The 15,150-nt window shown below is 35.1% G+C and overlaps 1 protein-coding gene across 2 annotated transcripts in view; it reads left to right on the forward strand.

Annotated features, from left to right (window-relative positions):
• Positions 1-12,346, forward strand: part of carmil3 (capping protein regulator and myosin 1 linker 3) — a 54,513-nt gene extending 42,167 nt beyond the window's left edge. The window contains exons 24-40 of one of the 2 annotated variants that reach the window (XM_042718702.1): positions 150-248; positions 1,394-1,513; positions 2,827-2,940; positions 3,026-3,201; positions 4,767-4,854; positions 4,948-5,058; positions 5,204-5,270; positions 6,224-6,411; positions 7,808-7,887; positions 8,037-8,201; positions 8,840-9,038; positions 9,915-10,194; positions 10,315-10,436; positions 10,550-10,691; positions 11,532-11,606; positions 11,745-11,852; positions 12,133-12,346. In XM_042718702.1, the coding sequence (XP_042574636.1) occupies positions 150-248; positions 1,394-1,513; positions 2,827-2,940; positions 3,026-3,201; positions 4,767-4,854; positions 4,948-5,058; positions 5,204-5,270; positions 6,224-6,411; positions 7,808-7,887; positions 8,037-8,201; positions 8,840-9,038; positions 9,915-10,194; positions 10,315-10,436; positions 10,550-10,691; positions 11,532-11,606; positions 11,745-11,852; positions 12,133-12,173 (2,175 nt within the window). In that variant the 3' untranslated portion in view covers positions 12,174-12,346. The remainder of the gene's footprint in view (positions 1-149; positions 249-1,393; positions 1,514-2,826; positions 2,941-3,025; positions 3,202-4,766; positions 4,855-4,947; positions 5,059-5,203; positions 5,271-6,223; positions 6,412-7,807; positions 7,888-8,036; positions 8,202-8,839; positions 9,039-9,914; positions 10,195-10,314; positions 10,437-10,549; positions 10,692-11,531; positions 11,607-11,744; positions 11,853-12,132) is intronic. The other variant, XM_042718703.1, reaches the window with a different exon arrangement.
• Positions 12,347-15,150: the final 2,804 nt, after the last annotated feature.

The following is a 15,150-nucleotide window of genomic DNA, read 5'->3' on the forward strand; positions in this document are numbered from 1 at the left end:
GGACACAGCAGACAATACATTTATCTTTCTAATTACAATCATTTCCACATGACTGCATGGCTTATCTAAGCATCAGTGTTCTTTTCTTTGTCATTAATGAGTATTCTCTCCCTTGCTCTGTCTGTCTGTCTTTCCTGTGTTCCTCTCAGATCCAGCGGGCTTTGTTAAGGAATAACCAGACTCAGCGTTTCTCTCAGAAACAGGCTCTTCGGTTGCATCAGGGCCTGGTCACTAGTACCGCAGAACAAGTAAAGACCACTTCCTGACCACCACCTGATATCGACATGCCTTATTGTCTACTGCTACTGCAAATCCGACTCAATTATTTACACTCTAGTATGTGATCGTGTTGGTTATGGTGAGGATGAGGGTCTCTGGGTCAGAGTTTGGGTCATTTCTATTTTAGTTCTGCCAGTTCAGATTAATTGAGTTTAATTGATGGCTAAATTGCAAGTGCCATGTCTATGCATTTCCTGTAATATATGAATTAAAATGGACTCAATCCCTAAAGTGAAATAGACATATTTCAGGGTCAAAAGAGGCTTTTTATGAAAGGAGAATTGCATAATTATGCCATTTAAATTCTCAATTAGCTTTCTGAAGTTCTAGTGTGTTATTTCAGTGCGACTAGGAGCTTCAAAATAATCTAAAAAGTGTTCTTGAACACTTATCCTATCTGTAAAAAAATAAATTAATAAAAAAATATAATATTTTAATAAAAATAATCTATAAAATAAATTAATACTTTTATTCATAATCATTCATATTCATCAAAACTGATTTATATTTCAATAAATGCTGTTTTTTTTTTTTTTAATAAAAGAATCCTGAAAGAGTGTATCACGGTTTTCTCAAAAATATTAAGCAGCACAACTGTTTCCAGCATTGATAATATTAATACATTTAAAATATTTTAAAATGCAAAACAGTTATTTTAAATTGCAATATTATTTCACAATATCACTGTTTAAACTGTATTTTTTACTAAATAAATAAATGCCTTGGTGAGCATAACCATAAAAAATTTAAATGAAAAGAAAAGATTATAAAAATCTTATAGACCCCTAAACTTTGAATGGAAGTGTACCTGGAGAGAAGAATTCTATCTATTAGAGTCTTCATGTTTACATTCTTCAGATGGTTAACCTGTCATTGTATTGTTTATATTGGTCTCTAACCAATAAACTAGTAAAAGAGAAAGTTCTTACCTTAAAAGAAATGACACGCATGTGTGTTTGTAAGGAAGCATCTCTTTCACATGCTAATGTGAACTCTGATTGATCTTACTGCGTAGTGTTGGATCAAACTCTCCTCTCTCTCTCTGTTGCTCTCGCTGTCTTTCCTTCTCTGTCTGTTCCTTTCTCTCTCTGTCTCTTTCTGTCTGCTGTCCCAGGTGATGGAGCGTCTGTGTGTGCGCGTGCAGCAGCAGGTGTGTGTGTTGAGAGGAACAGGTGAAGGGGAAGAGCTACAGGCTGCCAGACAGGTCCTGAAGGAGGCCAGGAACTCTCGAGCTGTGAGTGTGTTTGTGCATTTACCTGTCAAACGTCTGCACAACCAGTCTTCTTTATTTTCATGTTATGAATATTTTCCACACAGCATTACAGTCATCACACCTATGAAAGAAGAACACAAATATAATATTTTTTCAAAAGAAAATTAATACTTTAATTCAGAAAGGATTCATGAAATAGATCAAAAATGACAGTAAAGACATTCATAATGTTGCAAAGGATTTTTAAAAAATTCTGTTCTTTTGAACTTTCAGCTGTGTCACAGTTGCCACAAAAATATTGGGCAGCTATAATTTTGATACTGTTTTCAATATTGATAATAATAATAATAGGAAATGTTTCTTGAGCACCAAATCAGCATATTAGAATGATTTCTGAAGGATTGTTTGATACTAAAGATTTGAGTAATGGCTGCCAAATATTCAGCTTTGTCATCACATGAATAAATTACATTTTAAAACCTTTTTAAAGATAAAAACAGTGATTATAAATTGTAATAATATTTCACATGTATTCAGGTAATACTTTGCAGCAAGATTCAAGAACTAACAATGAGCATTTTGTTTCAAAGATTTATTAATGAAAAATTTTAATTTATAAATGATTCTATTGTTCATTGTTAATTCACGTTCTGTTATAATACATTCCCTGATGTTAATTTAACCTGAAATTTTCAAATGTATTAGCATAAGTAGAAAGTATCACTGTTAGTTTAATAAATGCTGTATAAGTATTGCTCATTGCATGAACTAATGTTTACAAATTCATCTATACTGTGTAGTGTTACTACAAAACCAATTTATATTTATAGCAAAATGTATATACACATTTACAGCATTTAATGTTTGAAGCAAAAGGTTTTTAAAATCATGAAGTCAAGTATGTCTAAAATTTTGACTGGCATATTAAATAAATTCTATACTACACATCACTTTACACCATTGCTGCTAGTAGATTTTAGTGCTGTGGATTTTTTCTATAATCACATATTTTGATATTTGCTTAACATATGTTTTTTTATATATATATATATATACAGTGCATATGGCTTCATGGTAATATTCAGTCAGATGCTATTTATGTGCTGGCATAAATGCAGATATTTGAGTGACTCAGTTATTGATTCAAGTGTTTTCTGTTTATTAGTTTAAGAAACTTTCAATTTCTACTATATATGCCTTTATGAGCAAACATTAAAGTTTCAAACAGATCACCTCCATGACTCTCATGCAACAGAATCCTCATAGCGGTCGGTGAGTGAGAGAGAGCGAGAGATCATGACTGGTGTGTGAATCATGTCTCGACTGTCCTCTAGCTGTACCCCTCGCTGTGTGAACTGGCCCACGTGCTGTCAGTGGACGGTCCGGTGAGACAGAGGCTGGACTCTCTGGCTGGAGAACTCGCCAAAGCAGCTGATAAAGAACTACAGGTGCTGTCTCTCTCCCTTTCATCCTTCACCCTGATTTATATCTGCTTTCTTGTTCTGATGGATGATTGATGGTGGATTTGTGCAGGTCATTGTGGACTCCATGGTGTCTCTGTGCCGGGAGCTGTGTCCGCTTTCTTGTGCCGCAGCAGAGTGTCTCTCTCCTCCCCTCTCCTCCATCTCTGAGCGCGTGTCCATCCCTCGTTCGTCCATCCGCACCGCTCTGATGGAGAGAGCAGCTCAGGACATCAACAGAGCTCTGGAGTAAGAAAGGAGGGTGTTGAGTTGTTGATGTTTCTGAAAATAATACTTTGAGAATTATACCAAAGACTATAGAATACCCAAGACATATCACTCGTATAGTTTTGAATGGGGAAAAATGCAACGCTCAGTATGACCGCTCAATCGCGGGAAGCCCCACCTTTTGAATGAAGGAGCCAATCGCTAATCGGTAAAGTCAGCGTGTCACTGCAGCTGCCGTTAGAAGCGTCCCGGTTGCTATAGAAACAGTCAGCGCTCTGAGACGTGCACTCAGGACTGCGGACGCGCACTGCATGATCTAGCCTGAATAATAAGCTTTTTATAACGTTATTTGAGCAAAAGAAACAACATTTATGACACAGTTGTTATCAGATTTCTTTGGTGATTTCAAACATGAAATTTAAGCACAAGCCTAGTGAACAGTTTTGTAGAATTTAGATATGAGTTGCACTTGGATGCCCGAGAGGGGTTTCAAAGATGGCCGCCGAGTGAAATGACTTGTCTTAAAGGGACTTTGATTATACCCAAGTCCTTTTTTGAAGTCGGTTCAGTCGGCGCAGTCTATATAATGCCCCCAGGCAGCAGCTTTCAAAACAGCTGTCTATTTGAATGGTTAATGACAGAAATCTCAAAAACTCTTTTGCATGCTTAGCGTAATCTGTGGTGGAACATGCCTTTTTGGTATATTAAAATGTGTTTAACACAGGACCGATTTTACGGTAAAATCACGGAATGCAATTGGTCACTATCATAGAGAAAAATATATGTATGTACAGCATTTGTGAATATAGATACATAACGTAAAAAAATAACAACATTCTAAAGCCATGTTTAACTTTATTTTCTTTTTTTACTTTTTTTTACTTTTTTAATTTTGTTTAAAATAAACAAAAAATAAACAATTTTATTTTGTTTTATTTTTCCTTTAAAGACCTCTTGATTTAGATGCAACATTGCTATCAAGGAAAAAACAAATTTACAAATTTATAACTAAATACAGAATGTAAAATAAGGTAACAAACAACACAGAGGCTTATTTTATTTTATTTTTGGTTATATTTCACTTTCAAAAGTCCACTTTAAACATTCTACCAACTATAAGTAACTGTGCAACTACATGTTACTTAAAATACAACTTAAAATATTATTAGTAGACTCTTAGGTAAGGGTTAGTAGAACAAACTGACATTATTCTAAATATTTATTTTTGGTATTTTGCCTTTATTGTGATAGGACAGTATTTTGACAGGAAGTGAATTGGATCAGGAAAGGTCCTTTTTTAACCAGTATTTTATTTTTAATGCAGCTTAGTCCTTTAGTTTTTATGCAGCTAAGGCCCCTTGATTTAGTTTCTTGATATTGATTCACCTTGCATGGTTGTATCATGGGTGTATCTAAATTTTTGTCCAAACAAATAATCTGTGCGATGCACCGGTCGATCAAAATCATGAAGTCTTTACTGGAAAGACAAACCTACTTTTCTGTAGCTACTGTTTTCACAGTTGGAACTCCCAGCATGGTTTTAACATGTTTTTTCTTCTAACAAGTCTCCTATCTCTCAATTTTAGGGAGGTGAAGCTATCTGTGGTCTCGTATCTCACTAACTCCATAGTGGACCAGATCCTACAGGAGCTTTATGCCACACACAAAACCCTGGTACTACAAACGAATTTCTCTCTCCATTCGTCTGTTCATTCTGAACACGTGCACAAGCACCGCTCTTCCTCACGCATCTGTTCGTCATCACAGCTCCGGCAGGTTTCACAGATGAGACGGCTGGAAGACGGGGGAACAGCCAGGCGCACACATAGACACGCTGACATACTGGATGTTGTGGAGGATGACTTTGGCATCAGCATAGTGAGTGTGTTTCGTGAATCACTCGCAACTGACTCATTTGTGTGTTTGGTGGTATTTACAGTATCTGCCATCTCTTGTAACTCAGCGGTCTTGTCATCTGCTCAGTTCGCGATGTTCTCACTCACTTCTGTCCTTCTGCACACAGGACACAATCGCCATTAAGAAACGCAGCTCCAGGACCAGACGCATTCGTCCCGTGTCCAACAGACTCAGTGAGTCATACACGCACATTATGTCGGATGAAAGCAGGACTATCATTCGTTTTTTAGTTTAACACTCATTCAGTGCTATCAAGTCATGTATACTTATACTGTGTATAAATTTTTCAGTTTAAACCCATTCATTCTTTATATCATATTTTAAGCTCAATTTCATTTCTAAAACGTATTTAAGATTTATTAGGTATGTTATTTTAGCATGTTAAGTTAGTGTTTTTAATTAATTATAAGAATAAAGAAAATACAAATAAAAAGTTTAATCGTGCTCCATGACAATTAAACAATTAACGGAATAGTTCACTCAAAAATGTAAATTTGATAGAATTTTACTCATCCTCAGGCCAACTAAGATGTAACTGAGTTTTTTTCCTCATCAGAAAATTCAGAATTCTAGCATTACATTCCTTGCTGACCAATGGATCCTCTGCATGTTAATGGGTGCCGTCAGAATGAGAGTTCAGACAGCTGATAAAAACATTATATCATTAAGGCATTTTAACTTGAAAGTGTCACTTCTGGCCAAAATATCCAAAGAGTCCATAATCCATAATAATGCTTCCTCTGTTGTCCTCTCACATCAAAATCCACTGATGTGTTTGTTTAGAACTGTTTTTGTTTGTAAACGGTGCTTGATCTATGCATATTTCTCCCCTGCATTGATAATATACCACTTTTTCACTGGAAAAAGTAATATTATGGATAGAGCCGGGGGAAAAAATAGTTAAAAGTTAAAAACATCTTAATGATGGATTTGTTTATTACAAACATGCAGCTTATGGATTAGCTATATTAGTTGTGAATTTTTGTGATGTTATTATCAGCTGTTTGGACTCTCATTCTGACGGCACCCATTCACTGCAGAAGATCCATTGGTGAGCAATCGATGTAAGTTTTTAAACAGTAAGTTTTTAAACAGCACGTCATATAAATAATTCACTCTCCTTCAGGTCTAGGTGAAGACCCCAACTCTTCACCTTTAGTGTCCACACCTCAGACATCTGCTCCCCTTTCACGCTCAGCATCATGGGAAGCTCTCTCCACCCTGCCCACACAGGGTTCACCTCTGCGTCATGTGACCCATGTCAGGCCACGTCCACCACGAAGACACAGGACTGCACACGCTCCCTTTGAGACAGTAAGAACCAGCACTATTGCCAGTATTGCCACACCAATACTAATTTACCAAAATACTAATGTATCTTAAATAGAAATCTTTATATAGCATTTTTAGTGTTAAAATAAGGTATAAATAAAAATGAAGTAAATGTCACCAAATGACTTAATAAACTTCGACAGTTTCAGGCTTTGCCTCATATTGTGTTATTGCCCTCAAGTCTTGTGATAGCCACATATTCATCATATATTCATGATCAGTATTGTTTACAATTCAGTTTGATAGATACACTTGGCAGCAAGTCTTATACTGGGGCCTTTGTGTATTGTGAGAAAACACAATCCTATAAAAATGAATTCTCTTATTTTACCTGTAATTAAAACTGCTGCAGAAATAGTCGGGGTAAGATTTGCGACTCCTTATCACATTGTGGTTGAATCGCTTGTATTCCCAGCTGTCTTCTTGTTGCTTCTATTATTCATTTGTCTAGTGAACAAAGAAGCAGTTCTGGATTTGTTAAGAGAGAAAACACACACACACACACACACACACACACACACACACACACACACACGTACTAACTTTTAATCATGTTTTCTTTTTTAAAGAGCAGCTGAATCTATCTCTTCATCCTTCTCACAGAATTGAATCTGTAATGTATTTCATGCAGCACTTTTTTATAATAACTATATAACTCTAAGTATACAATACCATATATTGGACGTTTATTATGAAATATTCCAATGTATGCAGTATATAAAAAAATATGCAAATGTATAAGTTGATTGAGACCAATTATGATTTTTATGAGAGTGGGCAGTCACTGTGTTTTCCCCAGATTCTCGTTTCCATGGTAACAGCGACTTCTCAGATTTTCTTCAGGATTGATGCTAGTTTCTTTGGGAATTCTGCAATTATACATCATTTGTGGTAAATTAAGTCAAAATCGCACTGATTTATGGATCCTACAGTAGGTATTTTTCAAAAATACTCAAAATATGAAATAAGAAGTGATTAATTGACAGCTATTCAAGCTGTTAACAAGAGAAGGAGGGGGTTGCTTTTAATCACGTTCTCTTGTTAGCGTGATTGTTCTCAGAAATCTGTCTGAACGCAGGCCCAGATGTTTTCTGCAGGGTCTCCAGAATGAAAGCATCAAACATTAAAGGCTCTCTCCTTTTCAGTCACTTCCGATCAGCTTGTCTTTGTAATGTTTGTTGATCAAATTAATGCATTGACATAATACAGAAGAACAAATCCCAGATGGTGAGATACAGTACCGTGACAGCATCATCCACTAACACAAATTTAGAGAGATGATCTACTCCAGTCCCAGTCCTCAAAAGGACACAGCATCATCATCATCATCATCATCATCATCATCATCATCATCATTATTTCTCTTGTCGTCCTGTAGCACTGCTCGGAGAATGGTGGAGTATCTCTATTGGATGATGGACTGCCTGACTTCTACACCAAGAGAGTTTTACCAGACAGGTGCTTCAGTACTGAACACTTCTGTGTAGTAATGAAGTCTAACAATGAAGGTGTCACATTTGGTCACTTTTAAAAGGTTGAAGGCATATGGGCAGGCTAAAAATGTGGACGTTATCTTATCTCTGACACCCTGACTTTCTGTCCTGCAGTCAGCTGTCATCCCACCATCACGCTCAGGCTCTGAGGAGGAAGAAAAGACGCAGTGTGCTGTCAATCTTTTCTGGATTCAGGAAGAACCGCAACTCTACCATATCATATCAGGAGTCAGACCCCACAGAAAGGGGCGGGGCCTGTGGGGAGGAATGTCGCACTAAGTGAGTCAGTTGTATTTTAATATATAATAATTCATAATACACTTCCCTTCAAAAGTTTGGGGTCAATAAGATTTTTTAATATCTGAAATAAGACTCTTATGTTCAACGAGGCTGCATTTATTTGATCAAAAATACAGTAAAAACAATAATGTAAAATGTTATTACATTTGAAAATAACTGTTATTAATTAATACATTTTTTAGCATATTTTCAATTGTAATGTATTCCTGTGATGGCAAAGCTGAATTTTAGCAGTCATAATTCCAGTCTTCAGTTGCACATGAATTAGAAACATTTCTCATAATTATCAGTGTTGAAAACAGTTGTGCTGCTTAATATTTATGTAAAAACCATGATACATTTTTCTTTGGTGCATAGAGAGTTCAAAAGAACAGCATTTATCTGAAATAGAGAACTTTTGTAAGATTATAAATGGCCTTAGTCACTTTTGATCAATTTAATGTGTCCTTGCTGAATAAAAGTATCAATTTCTTAAAAAAAAAAAAAGATGGTGTACAGTAGTGCACAGTATATCATATATCATAATAATAAATGATATAAACTGTATTATATCAATAAATCAAACGACTTAAATCAAACTCTTTCTCTTGTTTTCCTTTTATCTGGTGCTCTCTCAGTATTGCCACTGAGAATGTGTACTCCTTGATTCAACACCCAAAGGATCGTGGGAGGTTAGACATAGGCACTGAGGGCACCAACGGGAGGCTGGTAGGGCCGGGTGTTCAGAGGACCCCTCAGCTGTCAGGACGGCCCGTTCATGGTATACCCCTGCCAGGAATGATGGGACTCAGCCCCTCCTGCTTTTCACAGAGACAGGTAAAGTTCACCAAATTAAATAATTTAGATTCCAGTTCAGTTCTTGAAATTCATTTGATTCATTTTGATTGCAAACAAGAATTTTAAGGTAGTAGAATTAAAATTAAATTACATTCAAATAAATTCTTATTATTCCTTTGGCCATTTCCTGAAATATTAGATATAGATTAACCACCTGTAGAAATTCATATGTAATTTATACACAGCAAATGCTATTATATAAAAATATATATATATATATATATATATATATATATATATATAATTTAATTTAATTTCATGGACTTTGTTTTTAAGAATCCTATAAATTACCCCAATTTTTATGAGTATTAAGTATTTTAATAATGTTATCTAAAATCACTATGGGACATATTGTGATTCTATATGGAAATTATTTAAATTTAAATTTCTAATTTTAAGGGGAGGGTTACACCAGGTTAAAGGCATGAGTAGTAAAAATGATGTATTATTTCTGACTAGTCACAAAGCTTTTTTTGCGACTGTTGAATTTCCTTCAATTACAATCCCGTAAATTCCTCTGCTTGTCATTCTAATTCAAATTCAACATTCTGTGTTGAGATTCCACGCCAGTTCAGGTTCTACGTCACGAGTTGAAGCAGAGCCCATTCTTAAACTGAATTTAGGCCAACTCTGGTACACAAACTATGTAATATTTATTTATTTATTTATTCATTCATTCATTCAAAAAATGGTGCAGGTAATGTTGAGAACAAACATGGGAAGGAACTGTGTTCATAAGTAAGTAATATAATGTTAGCATCACTTGTATCGATTCAAAAAACAATTTAAATGTAAAATTAATGAGCGTAATGACGTTTAGCAGTCTCTCACATTCTGTCTCTCTGTTCCCTGCAGTCACCTGATTACAGTGAGGTGTTCGGCTCATCAGAAGAGATTGGATACGGAGAGCATGAGATGGACCGGCATTCAGATATCATTGTTAAAGGGCACATGCCATCTATAGACAGACAGTCAGAATCAGGAAGACAGGAATCACAGTCAGACAGCCAGAAAAATGCAGACAGTATAATGGCCCCTGAGCTGCTAGAAACTAGAAAAAGACCCGAGCCGCCTCCTCAGAGTGCCAAGCCAAGCTTAGCTAAGACACAACAATGCCATCTGGAGGAGAGCTCTGGTAATGCATATTCTGTTATTAGTTGGCATCAGGCATTCATTTTAGTGAATTTTTCATTTCTGTTAACTAGTTTTAATAAGAATTTTAACTTTCTAAATGGTTATTATTTGCTGTCCCCAGATAAATCTACTGAAGATTCCGGAGAACTGAGGGAGAAGGATGAGGAAAAAGAGTACAGGAGATGTGGAGAAGACCAAAAAGACCAAAAACCAGAAGGACAGTCTCCACCTATCCCTGAAAAGGTATCTTTGCGTCTTTGACTTTAAATGTCAGTGATTGTGAGTGGGAGCGTGTCTTTATTCTCATAGCAAAGATATATTATTAAAACAGCTTTTGATTTTATCATTCTTTTCAGCCATGTTATTATTCACCTCACTCGTCTCCCATTGGCTCCTCACCACAAGATGTGACCAATGAGAATCAGCCACCAGCTGCTCCGCCCAGCTCAGCTAAGCCTGTGTTTCATTCTGCTTCAGTAGATTCTGCTTTGCTTCAAGGTAATTCATACAAAAGTTGTCTTACTGTTAGTTGCATTTATTGTTCATAAAGCTTTATGAAGCATTTATAAAGCAGTTTATAAATCATATGTTCTTTGTAAGTGTATAATCTTAAATACTTGGTGAATGTGATAATATAAAGACAATGTATTAGTAGTAGTAGTATTTTTATGTATAAAAAGGTTTCTAAAGTGTAAACCTTTACAGTCATTTTAACTATAATGTATATTTATTTTAAGTTAACAGTGTATCTGACATTAATAATAAGCTTCTACATTGTAATTTTATAAACCTATGCCTATATATAAATGTATCTGAGAATAACACTTTATACATCTTTTTAGAAACAGAACTAGTAATATATTATCTGAAAAATACTTCTACTGTATATATATATTAACGCTTCACAGCACTCTTTGGAAAACAGAATGCAATATCAAATTCATTGAAGGTGAATATCTATCTATCTATCTATCTATTATATATATATATATATAATACACATACATGTATTGATTATAATATAAAGTGTATGGATTGTAAATTAATATTTTAAGTACAGCTCTAATAATACATTTTGTAAAATGTATTTTGTAGTTTTTGAACATATTTATTAATATTGTAATATAACGTATATAACTTATATAACGTAATATTAGGTGTATGGTTTTTAAATTAATATTTTAGTACAGCTCTAATAGTACAAAATTTATTTTATTTTAAAATGTATTTTGTAAAAAAATTAAAAATAAAAATTGTTAAAAAAAATTTTGTGACTTCCAATTAAAAAAAAAAAAAAAAACGAAATATAGAGAATATATGATGTTTATTTTTGCTCAGGTGATGAAGTCAAAAGCAGCCCTGGAGGTCCCATGAAACCACATCGAAACAGGAAAGCAAACTCATGTGACACAGGTAAAAACTTTGAATCCCTTTTGAGCATGTGAGGAGGGTCCGCATTCACCATCTACTGCTCTAGCATGCCTTCATCAATTCATCCTTACTTGTGTGATCCCTCCCTCCCTCTGTGTACCCCCTGTATTTACCCCGTAGGAATGGAGCAGGATGCCCGCTGTGATCTGGAGAGATCCTCAGATCGCAAACCCCCTGTGAAAAAACCTAGACTCCCTCCGAAACGAAATAAGTCCTTGGATTTCCCCGGTACTGTGCTGTTTTGTGTGTGTATGTGCTTCTTGGAAGCGTCCAGCAGTTTTATTAGATAGTCTGCCTGGAAAGCGCTCCAGTAATTAGAGGAAATCTTTCCAGTATTACATGTGAATGTATCATGAGTGTGCGAGCGTGCACCTGTCCGTATTTGTGTGTCCACAGACAGATGGCTCTGAGTTGACCTTTAACAAAGCCAGATTAGTAAACGGGTAACGTAAGTAGGCCATCATTCACTTCTTTCTCTCTCTTTCTTTTCCTCTGTTTATCTCTGCAGGTCATCAGAGTTTGGAACCAAGCAACGCTGAAGCATCATGACAACCATTAGAGCCAAAGCTCTGTGAAAACAGAGGGTCATTGTGATGCTGAGAGGAGAGAGAGGGAGAGATATGATCAGCAGATGAATTTGCACCTGGATGAATTCATAAAGACTCTTGCTTTCGGCTCTCAGACAATTTCATAGTCCTTTTGTACATTTTTTAAGCATATTCTTGATTTTCTTTGGTTAGTTGTTTTGATTTGTTCTCGTTTCTTTTACTTATTTTATTTTTTTTTTATTTTTGAACTTATGTACTTTTCTACGATTTCACTCTCTCTCCATCTCTCTCCCTCTTTTGACAATCTTTGACATAAAGGAACTTTTTGCTATTTATCTTTAAAACCATAGAATGATATTTTGTAAAGTATAATATATAAAAGAACCAATATTTGCACTAATCATCGCTTGAATTCTCATTCGGTTTGGTGGATGCCCCCCCCCCCATGTCCAACATTACCCACGTGAAGGTTTGTAGTGTGCGACTAACTTATTCTTATCATTTTCTGTCTACTCGATCAATATCATTAGCAGTATTACTGTTGTCTTTATCAGGCATTGTTTATGCAACTGAATAAATGTTTAAGAGTTTGCTGGCCCTATGTGATTTTTTTTTTATTATATGTGTTTTTGTGTGTATAAAATGTGTATTTTATATGTTGTTTTTTTTTTTTTTTTTAAATCAGTGAATAGCCTTTACTAGACAGAAAGTAACACAATGGGACTTTGTTATACCATAACTTTGGAAGTGAATTCAAGACAAATATTATTACAGTTTATAGATTAATTACTAGCAGTTGAACAATTTTATTGTTTGGCATTTCAAAGCCGTTTTTCAGTCAAGGAAAGGTTAAACAGAAGTGGATACCAGATGCCGCTTCTCATAACGCGTCTCATATTGCCTTTTAATGACACAGGAGGGCAGTAGAGGCCCAAAGCCAAGCAAACATCTTGCTATGGAAGAGTAATTTTCATTAAGGCATTTATTGTCTGTGACTGCTGCTTAAATGTCTCTGAGAATCTCTCTCTGAAGAGAATAGACTATTTATTCCATTACCACTTCATGGGGCTTTTTATTCCACTAAACTGCCTCTTTGAAGGTAAATTTAAAAGTTGATTCTGATTGGTCAGTTGTTGCATTCTATGGTCAAATATTTTAATACAATAAGCTCCAAATTGTATATTAAACCATTGTTCCTGGCAACCATTCTCCTACAATGTGCTTTGTTAATATTTCTCACTCTGAGGCCTGACATTATCAAATAATTTAAACTGAGATGACTTGTCATGTGCATTTATTTATATATGTGTACTGAACTGGATAATGTATGACCAATAGGTCACAATCTTGAAATTTAGTTTAGATATAGTATAGATGACTTATTTGACCGTTTCAAAAGAAAATGACAAACTTTTATTGCTCAGAGATGACTTCTTCATGATCAGGTGATTTAATACAGTTCTCACTTATATTTTGGGTATCAGCTTTTTGTCTTTTTTTGTCTAGGAGTCCTTAGGAAAAACAAGCAAATTAGACAATTGTTGGCATAGAGCTATAGCATAGCCAATATGGCTCTACAGGAGAATTTGTTGAGAAAAGGTTTGAGTTCATATTTAGAAATGAGTCTTTTGACTACAGACTTTGGAATTTTATCCAAGCACAGTTTGAGATATTTCTTTAGATCTCTGAAGCACATTTCAAGAGATTTCAAGGATCTTTTTTCTCCTGAAAAATTCTGTGCAGCAGGAACTCATGCAAGTGTCAAATTACTGTAGGATAAATAATTGAGATTGGATTTGTGATTTTATTTCTAATAGACAGGCATCAGAACTATAACAAGCTTTTTTTTATATGAAAAGACTCAAGATTGCATATTGAATTGTTGCGTTGTTATGTTGATTGGTTCTAGGTTCAGAGAAAATACCAGGCCAGATCAATTGATTAAAGACTGATGCTCTATTATCTAGGTGCTGCATGAAAAAGGCAGTGTAATACATTGCTAAACAGACCAGCTTTGTCAAGAAAACAACTCACAATAGTACATTTCCAAAAAATATAAACCAATGTGTATGACATGCTCCGAACTTCTGTCACACAGTCACACAAACTCATATTCACACCTGTTCAGATTGGTATGGGAAAACATCGCAGATCAAAGGAACAATTCATCTTATGTTTAAAATGTAAGAGTGACACTTGATTATGTCTTACATGCATTAGCAAAACCTACACGTTTACACAATTACGTAATAATCACAGGGGATTGTAAGAATATACATAAATCATTTCATTAATGGCCTCTCTAATACACACACACACACACACACACACACCAGCAGTGGGGGAAGCTGTAAATGAAGTAATATGACGCTAAAGGCAGCTGCATAAATGATGGGACTCACATAGGGAACAAAGGGCTGTGTGTGGACCAAATATACTGTACACATTTATTATCTGTTAATCACATTTATTAAAGTATTACACAACACGCTCGTTCTGGCTGCCATTCTTTACTAAAAAGTATTGTGGTGGTAAGCAAGTTCATATTCAGGTGGACTAAAAGAATAATGGCTAATTGCGAATTTATATAGTGCCACTATTGCCTCGATAATGGGTTTGGCCTCAGTGTTTTGCTAATTCTACAAACATTCAAATAAGCATACTTAAACTACTAAAACCACTTTAAATAAAGCTGAAATAAAAATTTGCTTAAAACTAAGTACTAAAATGGACAGACAAATCAAAAAACTGTACATGATGTAAATATATACCAAGATATTTTATCATTACCATGGTATAGTTCACATGCCAAATAAACATGTTAACTAGCCTATTGTTATCATGTTACAAAACATAGCATGCCATACACCATGGCACTGTTGTGTAAATGCATAATACACATACAAAAATCAACTAAATCTTTTCTAGTAACTTTCACACACTTGGACACACACTTAAGTGGTTCAAGTTGAACAGTG

Source organism: Cyprinus carpio, chromosome B2, assembly GCF_018340385.1.
Source record: "Cyprinus carpio isolate SPL01 chromosome B2, ASM1834038v1, whole genome shotgun sequence".
In the NCBI taxonomy this organism is placed as follows: Eukaryota; Metazoa; Chordata; class Actinopteri; order Cypriniformes; family Cyprinidae; genus Cyprinus; species Cyprinus carpio.